We start from the raw sequence: 22,523 nt of genomic DNA, 5'->3' as shown, positions 1-22,523 counted from the left end.
CAAATTGCAATGTTACATTAAAAAGATAAAAACGGCATTTAAAATTATTAACATAGTTTTAGAAAGGGGTAAAACCAAGTTTGAGTTATTAACGTAGTTTTAATAGGAATAGGGCTTAACTTAAACATCTATTGATGTTGTGAAAAAATTATTGTTGACAATACCTTCTTCTATAAAAAAAACATGATTGTTGTCTTAAAGATGGTCTTAATTTTATGGAGACTCTCTCTGCATAAGAGATCTAATTTATCCACGATTCAAATGAGTTTTATCTATATGTGATTTGATGATGACAAATATATAAAGAGAGTAAATTTAGTCACATTTTAACTTTTGATAAAATTTGAAGTTTTATTACTATAAAAAAAAAAATGAAGTCTTATTCTTGAGGGAGAAGGTGAACGTCTATATCATTTTACACCTTTCGAAGGAATAATCTCTATAATTACACGTATATGTATATGTAGATGATACTCTAATTTATAAAAGGAAATTTCTTTCTCTACCTCCCTCTTTTCTTGGCCACCTCTGGTGAAAAACCCAAAATACCCTCACTTCGGAAATGGATTTCCGAAACGTTTTTTTTTTTCAAAATTTGTCTTATTTCGGAAATGCACTTCCGAAAACACGAAAAAAAGGTGTTTTCGGAGATGCATTTCCGAAAACACCCCTTTTTGGGTTTTCGGAGATGCATCTCCGAAAACACTTTTTGGAGGGGTGTCTTCGGAGATGCATATCCGAAATATTCCAAGACCAAATTGGTCTTGGAATGTTTCGGATTTACACTTACGAAAGAATTCAATAATTATTAAAAAATTAAAATCAAGGTGAATCAATACAATTAATAGGTATAAAATCAAGGTGAATCAATAAAATGAAGGTGAATCAATAAAATCAATGTGAATCAAAATTTCCTAAACAATTTTAAAGTTCAAAATTATTTTTAACTTACATAAATCAAAAACATTTTAATTCCATAAGTAAATTTTGAATTATATAAAATTAAATATAAAATTTATTCATTAAATAAAATTAAGACAAAATCTTTTTTTAATTTTTTAAAACTAAATAAAAAATTATAACTCATTTTTAATTATCAATCAGAATAGAAATATATACATATATAATAATAATTATTAATTTTGTAAGTGAAATATATAAATATATAATATATAAATATATAATAATTAATATATAAATATATAAATATATAATAATTATTATAAATTAAAACACTCATTTTTATAATTTTTATAATTATTATATAAATATATAAATATATTTATAATTAATATATAATAATTATTATATAAATATATAAATATATTTATAATTAATATATAATAATTATTATATAAATATATAAATATATAATAATTTTTATAAATATATAATAATTATTATAATTATTATATAAATATATAAATTAAAATACTCATTTTTTTAATTTTTTTTTGTAAATACATAATAATTATTATAAATATATAAATAAAAATTATAACTCATTTTGTAAGTGAAATTATTTTAGTTTTTTTAATTAAAATTATTTTAAATTTTAAAATATGAATCAGAATAGAATTATGTAATAATTATTATTCATAACTCATAAATTATATCAAAATATATAATTATTTATTATTCATTACTCATAAATTATATCGAATTTATGATATATGAATTAATTAATATCCTAAAATTAATTTTTGAAATTTATAGATTTTTTTTTGTTTTTTCGGAGATGCATCTCCGAATTAATCAAAATCTCAATTTTTGGGATTTTTTCGGAAATGTACTTCCGAAGTCCGGAAAAAAATTAGAAAAAAAATATTTCGGAAATGCATTTCCGAAGCAGGGGTAAAGTGGGATTTTCGTTGGGGTGACCCCATAGAAAGGTGGGTAAAGAAAAAATCTTTATAAAAAACAAAAATTAGTCTTATAATAATAGTCTAATTTAAGCATGGCAATGGGGCATAATGAGGACAAGTTTTAGTTTTCATGAATCCAAACTTAAATTTTAGATAATTATTCGTTCCCAACTCTAAACTTAAATCGAAATGAATAATTGAATTTAAAATTCGTTTCAAACGGATTAAAATATTTCTTTCACGTAGCCCCCCAAAGATATCCCAACTCTAAACCTAAATGGAAATGAATAATTGAATTTAAAATTCGTTTCAAACGGATTAAGATATTTCTTTCACGTAGCCCGACCCAAAGATAAAGTAAACAAGACCATATTTATTCTGGTGTAATGTGTTTTGGTATGAAACAATGAGACAAGTGCCCCATATTTATTGTAGTTATAGATAAATATGGATTTTTTGTGGAGGCGGTGAAGGAGGTGGTTTGCTAATGCGAGCTTTTTTGAAAACACTTTTTTGAGATTTTGGAGTAGGTGAATCCAGAAAAGTTTGTTAACATGTTCAAAATATGAAGGAGAACATATCGGTGAATTGTCACTCGGTGTAGGTTTGACCTTCTTAGGAGCACCTTTTGTTTTTACCGGTAGAGAGGGTGGTTTCAAGTCTCCGATTTTCGGATAAGCAATATTCTTCAATTGCTCTTTGATGTGGAGTTTCATATTGTCACCGACTTTCAAAAATCTCTTTTGTATCACTTCCCATTCGGTCAAGATAGAGATATTTGATTTAGGGGTGTGCAAAATATCCGGTTTTGATGTCCAAATCCATAACCAAACCTAAACCACTTTTAAATATCCGGATATAATTGAATGGTTATTAACCGGTTTAGCTATTAATGGTTTGGTTATCCATTCATATAATCCAGATATAATTAAATGGTTATTAACCGGTTAAATCATTTTGGATTCGGTTATAATCCGGTTATTATCCAAATCCAAATATTTTAATTCTTAAAATATTAAATTTTATTTGAAAAAAATATTTTCGGAAAAAATAATTTTCAAAACTGGATTTTTTTTTAAAAACCGGTTATATAATCATAACCAAATTTATAACCGGTTTTATAACCAGTTTTGATTAAAATGTGGTTATGGTTATAAATCCAAACCATTTAAATGGTTTTAAAATGGTTATGGTTTGGTTTTTGAAAATAACCAACTATGCACACCCCTAATTTGATTTACCATCTTTCATGACACCATCATCATCAAACATAAGACTTTTTTAGTGAATGCAAACTTCATCCATTTGTATCAGGCTATCAAATTTCATCTTCTTAGATATAAGACAAGCACATGGGATCCCATGGATTTTTACAAGTTTGGAACCACACTTTGAGCTACTGAAACCTATGTTATCAACTCATTTGGTTTTGTGAAAAATATAATTCAGATCTGCTCGAGATATGTTGCCAAACAACTGAGAGTAAATATTGTTGTCTTTGAATTTGTGTTCAAATAGTGTGATGCTACGACCAAATGATGTTTATATTTCACTATGCTAGTTTTGGATCATTTGGTTCAAAGAGTCTCAATCTCTACATAAATCACCCTTACTATTTTCCAACCAATTCTTTTGTGTAGCATAGGCAGACTCAACTCGATTTGTTGTTGTATTTCCAAGGTGTCTAACTTGAACCGTCCAAGCACAAAAAATTTTCTCCCTCACTCGATCCAAACTTGTACTTTCAACTTGTTTCAATAAATCCGAATATTTTTCACACACCTTCCTGAAATGTATAACATCATCGACATATAACTCTTTTGTAAAAAAAATTATTATAACATTCCTTGCATCTATTACTTTTTCCATTATGACGCTCGTTTTGACCATTTTCCATCTTCGCCCTATATTTTTTCGTCCCTACTGCGGGTTTTACCCGGCTTCTCACATTCTTTGTTATATGACACCTACAAAGTAATGCATAAGAAGTAGGAAATACCTTTGCAATCGAATTCATCAAAGTGGTATCGTAGTCGCTAACAATTACTTTCGGCATGTCTTATTGGTCCTTCAGCATAGCCCGACACACCCCTAAAGCCTAAGTAACATTCTCCTCTTTTTCTCTTTCTAGAAATGCAAACCCCAACGAAATAAATCTTTTTAGTAGAGGTAACACAAACAATTTCCAATAGCGAAAGCATGCACTTGTTGGTCTTATACGTTGAGTCAACAATTAGCACACTAGGAAACGTGTTGAATAACTTGATGGAATGAAGATGAGTCCAAAATATATCTCTAATGGTTACTTAATCCCCGTGTGTTCGGTACCTAGATACATAAGTGTTATCATCTAAAAGTTTCAAGAGGTGTTGTATTTCAGTTCTCTCCCCCCTCGGCGTCTTGTTAGTTTGGTACCAAACATTGTACACTTGCTTGATATTTGCGATATTTCCGCGTCTTTTACGTTTCAAAGTTGCAAGTATGTTTTTCGGTTGCACCAAATTCAAGGCACCCAAATCATGGTTATGTTGACCACATATATCATTTAATCTCTACTTCTTGTTTTCCAACAGATAATCACACAACTTAAAAGGACGCACACATTTTCTTGAACCAGTGTCATCTTGTTTGAAATTTCAAAGAGTGGGTTATATTTTCCACTTCTTTCGCATGTCAATGTCACAAATGCATTCCTTTTATCCGAATCATTATCAAACTTTCCGATTACAACACCAAGCCCCGGTTTGGATGACTCGGTATGAATTCATTAAAGCATGCGATCACGACATTCAAACTCTTGCTCGTTTTTAAATTGATTGCCAACATCTACCTCCTTCAAAACAAGATATTTTGCATTCGAGAATGCAACATATTTCTAGAAAACATCGGGGTGCACCATATCTAATGAAAACAATAACATAAAATATTAAAAAACAACTAATATTGAAAACAGACAGCTGGATAATAAAGACATACAAGATATAGAAATACATTTTTGGAGAATTTCATACTAAATCCGAAACTGCAATTCTGGATTAAACGTAAGTATTTTCACCTCCAACACAAGATTAATGTTGGAAATGAGGCTTGAACCAAATGAAGTTTATCTTGAATTCCAACTTCTTATGTTCCTTTTTATGTGATGAAACACAAGAATGATGTTTTGGAGTGAAAATCTTGATTAAGAATGGAAGGGTTTTTGGAAAGGATTTTTAGAAAAAATCGGTATGAGATCTGATCATGCAGATGACTGTTTTTAGAAAATTCACGTCTGATATTTCTAGAGATGCATCTTCAAAAAAGCCTGACATGCAAATGTGGCAGATTATCAAATTCCCGTTTCAAAACTCTAGATATACATTTTTGGAATCTTCAATAAGATGCTCAACCAATAATATATTGAATTGATTGATCCGTAAATACATTTTCGAAACAAAATTTGGTTATGCAATAAGGTGACATTGACTTTTTGAGTTATTGAGTTACGCAAGGTGCGTCTGAAAATATATCTTCGAAAATTAAGAATTATTTTTCAGATTTTCATAGAATTCTTTTCCATCTTATAGGGTATGATAAGAAATTCCAAAAAATTTATTTGAGAAATATAATTGTTTGGATGTGTATTGTCTAGTTCAGCGTGATGTTCTAATATTCTAGAAGTCATTAATTTGATGCCCACTATTGTGTCTTTTATATTCTTACTTTTATCAATTTTTTGTTTTCTTATATAATTTTGTTTTCAAATTTGATAAATATATATTTTAATAAAAAATAATAATAATAAATTGATATAGCTATTTTTTTTGTTTTTATTTGAAAAAATTACGTGTAATTTTAATTTTAATATCTTATCTCTTTTTTATTTGATCATAATTTTTTTTTACTATTGTTTAAACGTGAATAAAAATAAATATTTTTAATGAATTATGTCAAATTAAGTTTTTAAAATAATATTTGTTTTAATATTTGTTTTTTAATATATTTCTTAAATTATATAAATATAATAAATACTAATTATTTTTATCATACAACTCATGAAGTACATAAAATTAGTAAATGTAATCCATGCTATTAAGATGATAAAAAGTGACATGATAATTTTTATTTTTAATTAAAAATTAAATTAATAAATTAATATTTTTTTAAAAATTATTAATTAATTTTATATTATTTAGAGACTTAATTAAAAAATAATAATTTAAGAAATTCATTGATGATTTCTTTTATTTAAAATTAAAATTTTAGACAAATTTTATTAATTTATATATTTTTACTTTTGAAAATATGTATTTTAAATTTTATCTTAGGCTTTCAAATTTGTTGAACATACCCTATCTTCATGTCCTATTAGAGTTATCAGAGTCAATATTTTTAAATTAAAATAGTTTATTTCTCTCAAATCATAATATATCCTGAATTCTAACAAATATTTAAAATAATAGTTTAAAATAATTTTTGAATTTTTTTTATATATTTAATATATTACAAATAATTAAATATAAACTAAATATCAATATATTAATTAAATAACTAATATTTTAAATTATTAAAATTGAAATTTTATATTATCAACTAGACGGATTTATGATGGATATTAATATTCTTGTTATCTGTCTCATATTCATATTTTGAAATTCAAAAAAACAGAAAAACTCAAATCAAAACTCAAATCCAATCAAAACGAATTTTTCATTTTAAAGTTTAAGGTGAGATTATGTGGGTACTCATATATAGATTTTGGTTTATGTCTATGTCTAGTCTAATTGCACACTCTTATCATCTGTCTCGCTTACTTATACCTTACTTTGTTTGAAAACTATAATACACTTCAGTGCAATGTGTAGGAACTTTTTTTCTTCCCCAAAGAAACCAACACAGATATTTCTTTACAATAAAGAAACCAACACAAATAAGAAACCCCATTAATTGTCCTTAATTTTCCAACAATATCTTCACAAAAAAATGTCTTCAAATAATGGGATAAATTTATATGGAAAAAACCTTTTGGATATAAAGTGGATGTCCTCAAACTTAGAAACCTGGAAAGGGTTAATGTCAAATTAGTCTTTGCCTTCATGATTTGCTTCAAGAATTAATTTACCTAAAAAAAATGACCAAAAGAAAGCATAACCGACCATAAATGTACCATTGTTATTGACTTATTAATGTTATGAAACACACGACTATCTTGGTGTTGGTTTAAATAAATATTTATGTACTGCTAGCTTTGGTTGAAAAGACTGTGGATAGATAAGGATAAACAGTATGAAAAAATTCAAGTAGAATGCAATGACACTTTTGAATAAAATGGTACTTTCAACAACAAGTTGCATGTGTATTTTCTATTCTCGCAATTTTCCACTAACTTTGCTTGGTCTTTTAGGAGTTGCATGTGGGATGGGTCATTTGGCACCTCCCCTGCCTCAAGCTTTATCTTGGACAAATCTGACATTGTGGTGTGGGGTGTTAGCTTGAAGTGCTTTCGCTCTTGATTTCTTTTTGTTAAAAAAGTACTTGTCTCTGTCAATGAATTTGTATTGTTATGAACTTATGGCATGTTTGTTTATCTTTAAAAAATAATTTTTTTTATATTTATAAAAATAATTTTTTTTATATTTATAAAAATAATTTTGGGTTTTTTTTAAATATTAAGAAAATTATTATATTCGTTTTTATAAATTAAAAAACTAATTTTTACCTCCTAAAATATAATTATATATTGTTAAAAATTAAAACATATGCGAAATCACAGATTTTTTATAAAATAATATCTTAAAAATTGTTTTTATAAAAATTTATGTAAAATAATTTTAAATTTAAATGTTTTTTTGAAATTCTAAAATAAAGCATTTATAATAAAAAAATATATATCAAAAATAATATTTTAAGAATAATTTCAAAACCATTAAAAAACTAAATCAAACGGACTCTTAACTATTGTTATTCTTTTTAGAAACATTTTTCTTCAAGTGGCTGCGATGGTGATGAAGATGATGAATTCTTATATGATGGACATTATCAAAGAAATCTTGTGGAGGGGTGTATTTGCAATCACTAAACATTCAAGTATTCTTAAATTTCATAGTAACAATTTATCGTTAAAAGACCTTGGAACCTATTCAAGCACAAAAGTGTAAATATTAATTTTCATCGTTTTCATAAGGATTAATTGTGTTTCAATAATCGTGCAAGTTTATATGATTTTAAATTTAATTTATTAAATGATTGATTGTTTGTAAATATTAATGTAAAGTAATAGAAAATAAAATTAAACTTTTGGTGGTTTAACAAAGAAATTTTTGATGGGGGTTACATTTCATTCACTTATTCTCAAGTAGTATCATTGACTAGTAATATACAATTCTAATTAGTTATTAATAATATAGTTCGAAATTCTCATTGCAACTCATGTTTGAGTCATGACATGAGATCAGCCGTATTACTTAATAGACCGTCTTTCGAATTATTAACCAATACGTCAGCATTAAGTTTCAAAAGTTAATACGGATACATAGGTTAAATCTATGTCTAGACTTTAACATCTAATATATTAAAGACTTTGATCTAGTAATGACAAGTACCTTATGAATATCAAGTCATATCATAAAAACATATTTTAGGTAGCTAATCCAAAATAAGCAAAGAATTCATCAATATTACTCTTCTGTTCCTTTTTAAATGTCATTTTTTTTATACTTTTTACACATAACAAGACAACTAATAATTATTGTTACTTTTTAAACAATGATTTTTTTTTTGCAGATAATATCCTTAACTTTTAGTAATTCATTTTATTTTTCTCTCTCTCAGTAATAAATGACTAGGAGTATTTTGACAAAACTACTATCATTACTACTTTGAATTTTGAATGACCCTTAAAAAGGATACATTTTTTTTTACAGAAGAGTGACACTTAAAAAGGAACGGAGGAAGTAAAAATTAAGAACAACTAGCGGGATACCCGTGCGTTCGCACGGATAGAGGTGTGGTACGTTCATTTGTTTAAAATGATTTATTTTGTATAGAAAATAAAATAGGATAGTTAAATAAAAATTATATGAAAAAATAAATATGAAGATATGAAGGAAGATTGACACGCGCATTTGTTTCAAAATATAATTAAAATAAAATAATTTTTTTTTAAAAGAGATAATAAATCGATGACTATAATTCTTTTAATGTATAAAATATTTGAATCAATTATATATATATATATATATATATATATATATATATATATATATATATATAGAGAGAGAGAGAGAGAGAGAGAGAGAGAGAGAGAGAGAGAGAGAGAGAGAGAGAGAGAGAGAGAGAGAGAGAGAGAGAGAGAGAGAGAGAGAGAGAGAGAGAGAGAGAGAGAGAGAGAGAGAGAGATGATATATCATATGAGAATGACATTTTCATGTGAGAATGGATCTAAATAACTAGATTTTAAAATAAATGGTAGAAATTATGTGTCATTCTTTTTATTTTCTCTCCTCCATCGCTTATGTTTTATTCTATTACTTAGGCTTATTAACATCCATAGATATTTTTAAATATTTCTTTTAAGAAAAATAGTCAATAGATCTAATAGATTTGTTTTAATTAATGATCTTTAAAAAATGTCATTAATATATATACTCATCACCATGATTTTTTTCTTCTTCACTAAAACAACATATTGATTATGAATTAATGTCAAATTCATCTTCTTCTTTTTTTGTTGCATCTTATTCTTGTGAAATTTGTTGTTGTGTTTTAGTGGATTAGAGAGGGGGAGTTGATCAATCTTGATGTGTTGTTCATATCTTGATAACAATCAAAGCCAAGACCCATTCATCTAGAAACTTGAGAGAAACTTGTGTGTGTGTTCTTCATTTACATTCATCTAAAACCTTTGACTAACACCTTGGGAAATACAAAGGCACCCTACTGATGGCAGTCGCACAAGATGGAAACAGTAACGTCTTCCCATTTGCCTTCACCCTAGTCGAGGGAGAGACCGGTGTTGGTTGGAGTTTCTTTCTCAAAAACCTCAAAACACATGTGGCTTCGCAACTTGGTCTTTATTTGATCTCTGACAGACAAGCTTCTATTGTGAGTGCATACCCGACTAATGGTTGGCATGACCCCCCTTCTACACATGTCTTCTGCATTAGACATATTGTACAAAATTTCACGCGAGAGATTAAAGACAGAGCTCTCCGCAAATTGGTTATGAATGCAGGGTATGCATTAGCTCAACTATCGTTCAAACATTATCGTAGAGAGATCAAATTGTCAAATCCAGATGCAGGTACTTGGATTGATAATATTCTAGTGGAGAAATGGACTTGGTCATACGATAATGGACAACGATGGGGCCACATGACAACAAATATTTTTGAATTAATGAACGATGTCTTCAAAGGCATACAAAACCTCCCTATAACCGCTTTGGTAAAATCAACATATTTTAAGATGGCTTCGTTGTTTGCACAAAGAGGTGAAAGGTGGGACGCGATGTTACGATCTGAACAATTATGGAGTGAATGTTGCACAAGATTTATCAAGGCAGAAGGAGCCAAAGCCAACACACATGTGGTTACAAGGTTTGACCGACATAACCAGAATTTCATGGTCAAAGAGATAATCGACCATAATGTGGGACTACCAAGACAAGAGTATTGGGTTATACTAGAAGAACGTTGGTGCGATTGTAGAAAGTTTCAAGCATTTTGTATGCCTTGCTCCCATGTCATTGCAGCATGTGCCCATTCTCACATAGATGCATTAACACTTCTGTCTCCCATTTACATGTCCGAGACCTTGCTATATATATACAACACTGACTTTGTAGTGGTAGCAAAAGAGGATGATTGGCCTGTGTATGAGGGGGAAATTGTTTGGCACTACGACCAAATGCAAAGAAATAAAAAGGGTCGTCTCCAAAGCAAGCGTATCATAACTGAAATGGACGAGCTTGACAAGCTAGAAAGAAAGTATGGTTTATGCCGTCAAGTCAGACACAATAAAAAAAATTGTCCCACACGTGCTAGTGGTTCAACCAATTGAAATTTGTATGCACACTTCCTTTAAGATCTAAATATGGATTTTTTCATTAAGAACATTTGTTACAACATATACGCTTGCTAAAAATAAAATGACATAACGACTAAAAAAACAACACATACAGCAGATAAAAAAACGTCAACAACAAGACAAAATATCTAAGAAATTACAAGCATCAAAATAATGTCATTAGAACCGTGCATCATCATCATTACGTCTCTGTTTCTTTCAACTTCCTCCAACAAAGTGCGAGACGTTCCAATCCCAAGTGAGCTGGCGGTTCTTCTTCTATGGATTCTTCTAATTTCTCCACCCTTTGGGATGTCCTCGTCTAACCAGCGTTTCAACTCTCTCTTAAGACGCTCCATGGAATGGATGTGTCAAAATTTCATTTTTATCGCCGATTTCAGAGGAGACAAGAATACATAGCCATCTCTTGTGAAAATTTCAGAGCCCATTATGAAAAAAGTTGGGAGAAAATGTGAAGGTATGGTGAGAAAGTGTGAAGAATGGTGGAGAAACGAGTATCATTTATAGAAAACACATATACAAGAAGGGGCCATATGAGATGACTCCTCATCCTAGAAAGGTAGTGGAGGCACCATTTGACATGACTTATTTGTATTGCAGGAATCATGTCAGATGGCGCCTAAGGCAAAAATTCCTAGAATAAGCCATTTCAAATGACACCTCCTTGTTAGAAATTTCAAAAACATGATTATTTACGTAATTTTTTCCGAAATGTAGTTATTTGTGTAATTTTTTTAATACATGATTATTTTTAAAAAAATCCTTTAATAGAGGTTTTACATTTATTACTACTACGTTAGAAAATAAAACCGCTCTTTTGTGTATAAAGCAATCTTTAAAAAAATTGTAAACAATTTATTCAAGTTTAAATAAAAGTTACTAACATAAAAAATAAAAATAAACATTGATAGACATTTATAAAGTTACAATTATTCTTAATTGACTATATTGGCAATTTGGCATGAGTGCAGACATTCTTCTGTCTTGATAAGTGTGGCATGTCATTCTCATTGTCGGGCTTGTGTGGTGTATAAATATGCAAATGTTTATTATTTTCACCACACCACTTCTTCAATAACCATTGCTCTAATTTATCTTGGTATTTTGGTTTTACTCTTTGATTTCTATTTATTACACAAATTGATTTAATAATTGTGCATATATTGTTGTGTTTGTTAAGAAAACATGTTGTCTAGGAAGGCTAGCGAGGATTCTCATGGGCAAGACTCTAGTTACTTTTTAGGATGGCAAGAGTATGAGAAGAATCCATATCATCCCATTCATAATCCTAGTGGAATCATTCAGATGGGACTTGCGGAAAATCAGGTTTGTTATTTTCTTTTTTGGTTTTTAGAAATTAAAAATCAAACATATTTTAATTTACCTTTTTAAAAAAATAAAAAAAAAAATAAAATTCTATATTTTATTAAAGCAAATTATATATATATATATATATATATATATATATATATATATATATATATATATATATATATATATATATATATATATATATATATACTTCACTGTAAAAGAGGAGGGGACATGAATTTATTATAATAAAGAGATTTAAAATACGTAAGAGAGTGAAAAAGGAAGAAGAATTTTTTATATATTAACATGTTTTTTTATATATATTTCTTTGAAAAGCATAAGTTATTTTTTGAATTTGCAGCTTTCATTTGACGTAGTTGAATCATGGCTTGAAAGAAATTCTGATTCAATGGAGATGAAAAAAGATGGAACATCTATATTTAGAGAACTTGCTCTATTTCAGGATTATCATGGCTTACCTGCTTTCAAAAATGTAAGACATATATGTACTTAACAATAACACACACATTTTTCTAGTTGCATGTATGTGTTGTCATTTTACTTACTTGAACACACATGAATAATAAAAAAATTATGTAGTTATGTTACTTGGCATGAGTTGCATGCATGCAAAACAAATTCTTATATAAATCCTTAAGCTTTATTGTTTAAATATTTAATTTGATATTGCAGAAATACTAGTTAATGTGTTTTTTTAATTAATATTTTAGTTTAATAGTTTAATGATCAGAATTTCATTTTTAAAGATGAATGGAATGTTAATTCAATATTTGTATTGTTACTAAAAGAGCTGACTTACCAAGACCTTTATGTTCTTTTTTATTGTGTTATTGTATATATTTTATTATACTTATTTTTATATATATTTTTAGTAAGAATATATATAAAAATTAATATAATAAAATATATAAAAATATTTTTTTGTATATTTTGTATTATTGTTAAATAATTTTATTAATAATTATATAAAAAATATATTTAAAAAGTTATATATTTTTGTACAATTATTAATAAAATTATTTAACACACCATTAAAAGATAATGTATATATGGCTGAAAAGGTTACACACTATAGTACACATTAATGTAGTTCCTTCTTTTTATGTTGTAGGAATTGGTGGAGTTTATGGCGAAAATAAGAGGAAATGGAATTAAATTTGATTCCAAGAATCTTGTCCTCACAGCTGGAGCAACTTCTGCAAACGAGATTCTCATGTTTTGTCTTGCTAATAAGGGAGAAGCTTTCATTCTTCCAACACCTTATTATCCAGGGTATTAATTTAACTAATTATATATCCTTAATAATGTTTTAACATAATTTAACTAATTATAACTATCTAATCCTTACAATTTTTACTTCAATTTTTTTTCAGGTTCGATAGAGATCTTAAATGGCGCACTGAAGTTGAAATTGTTCCAATGAATTGTTCGAGTTCAAATGATTTCAGAATCACTTCGTCTACTTTAGAACAAGCCTTTCAACAAGCGAAAAACTTGAACCTCAAGGTCAAGGGTGTACTAGTAACTAACCCTTCAAACCCACTAGGCACCACCATGACCAAAAATGAACTTAACCTTCTACTTAACTTTGCGATAGACAAAAATATCCACATAATAAGCGACGAAATCTACTCGGGTACTGTCTTCGATTCACCCAAATTCGTAAGCATCATGGAAGTTATAAATGAAAGAAGCTTACAAAATGATGAAATTTCGAAGCGTGTTCATGTTGTTTATAGTTTGTCCAAAGATTTAGGTGTACCTGGTTTTCGTGTAGGAATGATATATTCAAGTAACGAAAAGGTTGTATCTACGGCTACCAAAATGTCAAGTTTTGGACTTATTTCGTCACAAACTCAATATTTGCTAGCAAAATTACTGGGTGACAATAAATTTACTTTTGATTATATGGAAGTGAACAAAACAAGATTGAAGAAACAAAAGGAAATAATTGTTAGTGGTTTGAAAAACGCAGGAATTCAATGTTTAAAGAGCAATGCTGGATTGTTTTGTTGGGTTGATATGAAACATTTGTTGAGTTCTTCAACTTTTGAAGCGGAGAAAGAGCTTTGGAAAATAATTCTTTATCGAGTTGGTTTGAATATATCTCCCGGATCCTCTTGTCATTGTTCTGAACCGGGATGGTTTAGGATTTGTTTTGCGAATATGTCTCAAGAAACCTTAAAAGTTGCTATGAGAAGGATTAAGGTTTTTATAGATTCAACTTCAACAATGAATTCTATTAAACAATCATTTGTTAATAATGTCAATTATTACACTACTAAGAGAAGAATGACTAATCGGATTTTTCAGTTATCACTGTAAGAATCTGATAAATAGTTTTCATATAAAAATAAAAAAATAGTATATTTGTAGAGATTAAAAACATATGAATTATGTATTATATGCTCTTAGTTGAGTGTGTATTAAAAGAAAAATGTGTAGAGAGAAAAAACTACTTTCACATGTATATGTACATTAATGTATTTTACTTTTATTGTATTACATGTATGATGTATCTAATGTACATAGAAAGCAAATATAACGTTGTCTTTGTCAATTCCAAACTTGCTTATAAATTATGTATACTTAAGTGTTTTGTTGGAGATTTTGAATTTTGTGACTACAATACCTTAAAAACCTATATGGGTAAGACATAGAACAAAAAATTGAAAATATCAAACATCGTAGTTTCATAATATACTTTATAATATGAACATAAGTGGTGTGTCTCTCACAGAGGTCTCTTGTCCTACACTATGTATCAATGTTTTATAGTGAAAAATTCCTCCAACAAATGGTATAATCTATAATGAGCCTTTAGTTTGAGAAAGAAACCAGCTCACTTGTATCAAAATGTTCAAGTGGTGTCTCATTGCAAGAGTCAACAGTACAAGTGTGAGGGGGAATATTGTAGACTCACATTTGAGGGAGAGTGTTAAAATAATAATATAAATGTGAGTAAGTGGGATACGAGAAAATGATCGCCATAAAAAATCCCATTAAAAGATATACAATATTTATTTTTCTTTCTGTACTGTGTATTAAAAAAACGGCTAATAATTAATAATAATAATAATAATAATAATAATAATAATAATAATAATAATATTTTCATATATTATAAAAGCTTGTGAGTTTCATACATCGGGGGTTAGCCACGTGGAGAATCGGTTACTCTTTCTATTTTTTTTTTTTTTTGTTTTAGTTGTCTGCAAAAAAAGAAACAATGCGTTATTCATTTCATGCAATTCTAACCCCTTCATCGTTCTCTTCAATTTTACAGTTTTAACAAACAAAAAACCACAAAACTTTTAGGGTTTCAAATTCTCTCTCTCTTCTGCGTAAAACCTTCTCCCAATCCACATTTCATTCCCTTTCTTCCTTCAACATTTCGGTTTTTCAACAACGGTTTTCCTAATTTCTCTTCGTTGACAAATTTGTTCATCTTTACGCATGCAGGTACTTCTTTAATTTCCATTTTGAATGTTTTTTTTTTGTTTCCTATTTTAAATTTACGTAACAATGAAATGTTATATTTGAAATTTTGAATGAAATAATAGTGAAATTGATTGTGATATTTTGTGATTTCAGGGGATGAATTTGATTTTTATTGATTGTGTTTTTGTTATTGGGTAATGAGAGGTGTCAAATTTGCTGCCAATATATTGAGCAGAGATGAACATTGCTGCTCTTTTAACTTCTGCTGGAATTAATATCGTTGTGTGCGTGGTACTCTTTTCACTTTATTCAATTTTAAGAAAACAACCCAGCAATGTTAATGTGTATTTCGGAAGAAAACTAGCCAATCGTGGTGGTTCAAAAAACCTTGATCTTTCGTTCGAAAGATTTGTTCCGTCTCCTACATGGGTTATGAAAGCATGTGATACAACTCAAGAGGAGCTTCTTGATATTGGGGGTTTGGATGCCGTGGTTTTTAGTCGGATGCTCGTTCTCAGGTTGTTCAATCCTTCGTAAATTGAGCTTTGTTATTTATGGCGTTATTCTTGTGCAAGAATGTAAAAACTTGTGTAGATTGATGTTTAAAGATGGCAAATATGTGGGAACTTATATTACATATAGCATACATAATGCATATTGTTGCATGCACAAGAGACTATTTTTCTTATATGGTAATTTATTATTTAATAATTGAATTTGAGTTTGATTTATGCTTGGATAATTAGAAGTGACATTTTTGTCGACTGTATATGATGATTAATTGATACAGGTAAATAGGATAAGTCATAGTATTTAAAATAGGTTTTTGGTAATGCTACCTTTTCAATCAACATGACAAAGTTGTCCAATTTATTCAGTAGTCAATAGCGGCCAATAGTGGAGCAGAGCGGAGGCAAGCCGCTATGGGAAGAGCCTTAGTGGTGCAGAACACTATAGTGGCCGCTATCGGGTAAGTAGCGGAAAGAGTGTTTCCCGGCCCGTAACTGTATTTGTCCCGCTATTCTTTTCCCCTCTGAAAAACCAAAATTACCCCTAACCTTCTTTCACCAACGTTTGAGCACTTCAGCCGTTCCAAAGAATAATTGCAAGTTCTTCCCTCACCTCTCTCTCACTTCATATGTAATGATTAAATAGCGGTCATCCCGCTATACGCTATCCCGTTATCCTAGTTTTAGTGTCAGCCGCTCCACGCCGCTATCCGGGATTGACTACTTTGTTTATTCTATTTACTTGTGTGAGGATTACATATTTTCTTTCAACACCATGTATATTACAGAAATGAAAACCAATTGTTAATCACAAATTTAATAGCATATCAAATAAAAAAACTAAGTGGAAGTGAGTTTTATAATCTATTTTATAGTTTTACTAACTGTTGGTATTGTTATTTCCTGCTTCAGTATTCGAGTATTTTCTGTTGCTGCTATCATCTGCACAATTTTAGTGCTTCCAGTGAACTATTATGGTCATGACAGGATACGTAAAGACCTACCTTTTGAGTCACTGGAAGCCTTTACCATTGAGAATGTCCAGGAAGGATCCAGATGGTATGCACAATGTCTTTTATTTTTTATTTTTTATTTTGGATGGAAGTGTTCATCATGTGAGTGTAGTTCAAATAGAAAATAATGTGTAGAGGCTAAAGAAAATAATGAACAAATGATAAAACATCAAGAATGGTTTAATGGTTTCATTTTTGACAGTTTTGCTTGATGACAGGCTTTGGACTCATTGTCTTGCATTATACATCATATCGTTGACAACATGCTCACTTCTTTACTTTGTAAGGATCTAATCGTACTTTATTGGGTTACCTAACAATTTTTTTTCCACTTTGCAAATATGACTTTTATTGTTTGACAAATTAACTAAAAATAATGTTCAGGAATACAAGACCATTACTAATTTATGCCTAGTACATATCACTGGATTGCCTCCAAAACCAAGTCAGTTTACGATTCTTGTCCGAGGAATACCTTGGTCCCCCGATGATTCATACTGTGAAGCTGTGAAGAAGTTTTTCACATATTACCACCCATCAACATATTTGTCACACCAAATAGTGTACAAGTGTGGTGCTGTTGAGAAGATAAAGGTCTGCCTCTTATCTCAAAATATTATTTTTGTATATTCAAACTATATATGTAATTTTTGAAACCCTCTATGTTTTTATATCATATATTGTCATTAATATGTGTGTGTATGTAATAGATATTTGAAGGAGATTATTTGGTTTAAGTTAGATTGACTTATATGTGGTCTTATTATGAAACAATTGTTTTACTTTCTCTCTTACAAGAATATTGATTAACATTCATGTGTATTACATACATAAAATTCTTTGATATCTGGGATGTTCCCAAGCAGAGGTTTGAACATTAATTGATTTCATTAGTACACAGAATTTTTTGAATTTTTTTTTTCTCTTTGATATCTGTGATCTTTGTTCTGTAAAGCCTTATTTTAATAAAAATTTAGCAATCTTCTCCTTGCTGGTATGACGATTATTTAAACTTTTGTTTCTTTTAATCTTCCTCTAGGATGATGCGGAATATATATGTAAGATGTTGGGTGATGGTGTGGAACACAGTTGTAAGCCAAGCATGGTGCAATGTTACTTTTGTGGAGGAACCAATAGTTTTAAGATAATTGCTAATGAAACGGATAGTATACATTCGAGAACAGGCTTAACTGACGTGCATATAATAGCAAGAAAAAAGGTCTATTTTCTAGCTTAGTTGATTTATATGTGATATGATTTATGACATTATTTGCAAATATATTTCATTTTAAGATATTTGCTATTATTTGAGAGTTACTTGAACCTCTTTCAATTATATCCAAATTTTAGTTATTCACTTAATTAGTCATCTTTGACATGTACCCAATTTATGCCATGTAAGCAACATAAAATTTGTTTCTATTAGAGTTATTTATAGAATACAATAGTACAGATTTAGCAATTTATGCTCATGTTTGGGTCTCTATTGCAGGAATGTGCAGCCGCCTTCGTGTTCTTTAAGACTCGGTATGCTGCTCTTATGGCTGCTCGAAATCTTCAAGCTACAAATCCTATGTTATGGGTCACAGATCAAGCTCCTGAACCACGTGATGTTTACTGGTCCAACCTTTGCATACCTTACAAGCAACTTTGGATTCGAAAGATATTTACATGGGTGGCTTCTTTCACCTTCGTGTTACTATTTCTCATTCCTGTCACATTTGCACAAGGCTTGACTCAATTAGACAAGCTTGAGAAAATGTTCCCTTTCTTGACAGATATACTTCAAAAGTAAGATGTTGCACATACAAGGTCATATATCATGTGACTCGCTCTTATGATCTATTTGAAGTTATGATTCATGTTTATTTATATCATATAGAATTTTGAAAGTTTAAAATGATATAAATATATTGTAAAGTAAACAATATTTTTTTCAGGAAATTTACGGTTCAATTGGTGACTGGTTATTTGCCAAGTGTGATTTTGGTTTTATTTTTAATTGGTGTTGGACCAATGATGATGTTACTTTCAGCAGTGGAGGGGCCAATTTCTCGTAGTAGTAGGAAGAGAAGTGCATGCTACAAAGTTTTGTATTTCACTATTTGGAATGTTTTTTTTGTCAATGTTTTTGCCGGGTCTGTTATCAGTCAACTCTCGGTGTTTACAAGTATAACAGAACTACCTGCCCAACTGGCCAAGGCAGTTCCAACGCAGGTGATATACTCATGTTCCAAGATGACAAGTGATAAATTCCTATTAAGAACAAAATAAAGAATTATTCAATCTTCTGTGGTTTTCTGTTAACTATAGTGTTGTGTCTTTTTTTTCATGGCGTACAGGCTACGTTCTTCACAACATATGTTCTATCATCAGGGTGGGCAAGCCTAGCTTTTGAGATTATACAACCGTTTCCTCTTTTCTGTAACATATTCCAAAGGCTAGTACTCTGCTCTGGGCAAGATTCATATAATGGCACCCTAACTTTTCCTTACCATACAGAAGTTCCAAGAATATTGCTATTTGGTTTTCTAGGGTTCACATGTTCTATTCTTGCACCCCTGATACTGCCATTTTTACTGTTCTACTTTTTCCTCGCGTACATTGTATACCGTAACCAGGTTAGTATTTTCACCATGTCTTTTGTTCTCCTTGAAGTTAATTATGTTCAATCTTTTACTTAGGAGCATGTCTAGTAGTTGATCATTTGACATCCATTTAATATCATCAATTGCAGATTCTCAATGTTTATATTACAAAATACGATGGTGGCGGACAATTATGGCCTATTGCCTTCAACACGACAATCTTTTCATTACTTGTGGCACAAATTATTGCACTAGGGGTGTTTGGACTAAAACAATCATCAATTGCATCTGCATTTACCATTCCGTTGTTGATTGGTACTGTTCTATTTAACCAATATTGTAGGCAACGATTTCTTCCAGTATTCAAGAACAATGCAGCACAGGTGCAGTCTCTCACCCTCACTATATCACCCTTCACTCCATTGTTTATCATTATCATATATAAAATTAACACTTTTAGCTCTAGGTTTTTATTGACATGGATCACAGAGATGCAAATTGTAGAAGGATGGATGAGATTTATGATCAATTGCACTCAGCATACTCCCAATTCAGTACTAACTCTACTCAATCTGGATGCTTCGGTTATCCAGGGGACAGAGAACGTGCCCAGAGTCGTCCGATTCCCATTGATATGGAGAGAGGTTTGCATCTATTCAATGATGGAGATTTTACTTTTATATTTAAATTAAAAATATTACTGAAAATTTGAACATGTTTGGTTTTTATTATGTTTTAGGCAAAGAATCCATCAAACAAGATATGTCATGGGCAATTCATCGATAGCAATTTTGTAAAAATCAGTCTTAGGCGTGTAGATATTATGTGAAACATGGTGATTGCTATAACTGGAAGTTGTGCGCATGTAAATTAAGATTATCCTGATAAAAATACCTGCACAAAATATAGGAAAAAGACTCTTTCCATAATGTGTAGTTTGAGCAACATAGTGAATATATTTGTAATCATCACATTTTCTATATAATTGTATATATTCATGATCAAATAATTACATGTATAATATTTTTTCAGTTATTCATAAAAATAAAACTATTTCTTTCTACCATGATTGTTAATTATGTCTTGTAGTCTAGAAGTTCTAACTCGGCCGATAAGTGCGATATTGTTAGACTGAACACCATCACTCAGGTTTGAACTCGAGACTAAGTTGCGATAAGTGGGATATATTATAAAAACATACGCCAAATCAGATGACTAAGTTGAAACTAAATAAAGGAATCTATTTTTGGTTAAATAACTCTATTATCTACTTTGTTTATGATGTGCATGCATTTCTTTTAGAGTTAGATATGTATGATGCTGATAGTTCCCATCGCACATATGTGGTTTTTCGTTATCTTTTTTTCCCGAGACTTCAACGCACAGATGGGTCTCATTGACCTACCTCTTTTGAGTAGAAAATTTTATTGGTTTCAATCCAATGGGGGCTAGGAACACGATAGATATGATTCTTGTTGATATTCTAGTCAGCTTTGGGTCTCAAAACTCATCCTCTATATTTGAGAGCACATTTTTTCACATTTTAAAATGTTTCGGATATGCATATCCAGAATGACATTTTTTACTATGATTTATGATTTAATAGTTGGAATAAAACATCAGAGTTTTTTTTTTGCATGTGCATATTCGAAATCACATAAAGGGATATTTCAGATATGCACTGAAATTCTGGTATGACAGAACCCAGATGTCATATACGATGCCGTGACATCTGGTCTGTTATAAACGCAGCAATGGTAGGATAGGATGATCTTTAATTTTGGTTCAACACCTGTATGCTAAACTATCATAATAATACTGGAACCATTTATGCATAATGATAACTCAGTTATCACAACCAGATTTTGATCTGAGGTGGTTCTGTAAAAGAACAAGCTTTGGAAGTATTCCCTGATGTCATATTGGATGTTACGACATCTTATACCAGATTAATAAACCAGTGCAGAAAATAAAGAACAACATACAAACAGTAACGAACACACAGAATTGTTCACCCAGTTCGGTCTAACCAACCTACTCTGGGGGCATACCAAGCCAGGGATGAAGTCCATTATTAGCAGTATTAATTCAGAGCTAAACTTCCAGTTTACAACTCCTCACTTAATCACTACCCAATGACCCCTCTACCTAGGTTCTCCCTAGATATGGAATATCTCCATTCCACTCCCAATCATACCAATGATGTCAAGCAGTCAACACCTCAGCCACCGCATCGACGGCTTAATTACCAACATTCAAAGCACACAAATAAACATATCTTAGAGTTGCTTCAAAGCTTCCTCCAAGCACACAACTCCACTCATTGCTTTACAACTTCTGAGTGAATAAAACAAACCTCTTACCTACAGGCTTCGAGGCACAAATCAGTGACCTTCCCACAAACCGGGAGGTTCACCTACACGGCTAACCCTAAAAACTACATCTTGTCAATACTTGGCTAGCTCACAAAACTAGGTTACAAAGTTTCCTATTTATAACCTATTCCCAACTGGACTTGGGCTTACAATCACAACATTATTTGCTGTTACAAATCACAGAAAACTTTCTGCTAAAAACAAGGTCTTCAATCATAAGTTTCCTAATTGTGGTGTCGTTTTATTTTACCTCCCCGTTTCACTTGGGAGGACGGCACGCTAGACCCTTCACGCGAAATTTGGAAGGAGAATGCGCCCGTGGTGGGATGAA

At 30.2% G+C, this 22,523-nt stretch overlaps 3 protein-coding genes across 4 annotated transcripts; all 3 read left to right on the top strand.

Annotated features, from left to right (window-relative positions):
- The first annotated feature begins 9,785 nt into the window (after window positions 1–9,785).
- LOC131657771 (uncharacterized) lies at window positions 9,786–10,904 on the top strand. The gene has a single exon (XM_058927133.1). It carries the CDS (start codon window positions 9,786–9,788, stop codon window positions 10,902–10,904), a length of 1,119 nt encoding a protein of 372 aa, XP_058783116.1.
- A 1,212-nt stretch (window positions 10,905–12,116) lies between these two features.
- Window positions 12,117–14,591, top strand: LOC131657770 (1-aminocyclopropane-1-carboxylate synthase 3-like). The gene is made up of 4 exons (XM_058927132.1): window positions 12,117–12,257; window positions 12,607–12,738; window positions 13,378–13,538; window positions 13,640–14,591. The coding sequence occupies exons 1-4, from the start codon at window positions 12,117–12,119 to the stop codon at window positions 14,589–14,591; spliced, it is 1,386 nt and encodes a 461-aa protein (XP_058783115.1).
- Window positions 14,592–15,518: 927 nt separating this feature from the next.
- Window positions 15,519–20,826, top strand: LOC131655260 (CSC1-like protein RXW8). Of its 2 annotated transcripts, XM_058925155.1 has the most exons (12): window positions 15,520–15,728; window positions 15,861–16,225; window positions 17,129–17,275; window positions 17,448–17,511; window positions 17,614–17,823; window positions 18,269–18,448; window positions 18,722–19,020; window positions 19,170–19,446; window positions 19,572–19,850; window positions 19,967–20,200; window positions 20,284–20,461; window positions 20,557–20,826. In XM_058925155.1, the coding sequence occupies exons 2-12, from the start codon at window positions 15,945–15,947 to the stop codon at window positions 20,601–20,603; spliced, it is 2,196 nt and encodes a 731-aa protein (XP_058781138.1). In that variant the 5' UTR covers window positions 15,520–15,728; window positions 15,861–15,944; the 3' UTR covers window positions 20,604–20,826. The 2 variants fall into 2 exon arrangements, with proteins under 2 accessions (XP_058781139.1, XP_058781138.1); XM_058925156.1 differs by lacking the exon at window positions 18,269–18,448 and having other exon boundaries at window positions 15,519–15,728.
- The last annotated feature ends 1,697 nt before the right edge of the window (window positions 20,827–22,523 follow it).

The sequence above is a fragment of the Vicia villosa genome, linkage group LG3 (genome assembly GCF_029867415.1).
Source record: "Vicia villosa cultivar HV-30 ecotype Madison, WI linkage group LG3, Vvil1.0, whole genome shotgun sequence".
Taxonomy (NCBI): domain Eukaryota; kingdom Viridiplantae; phylum Streptophyta; class Magnoliopsida; order Fabales; family Fabaceae; genus Vicia; species Vicia villosa.
The sequence above is the reverse complement of the archived record's forward strand: the minus strand, read 5'-3'. Positions and strand labels throughout refer to the sequence as shown.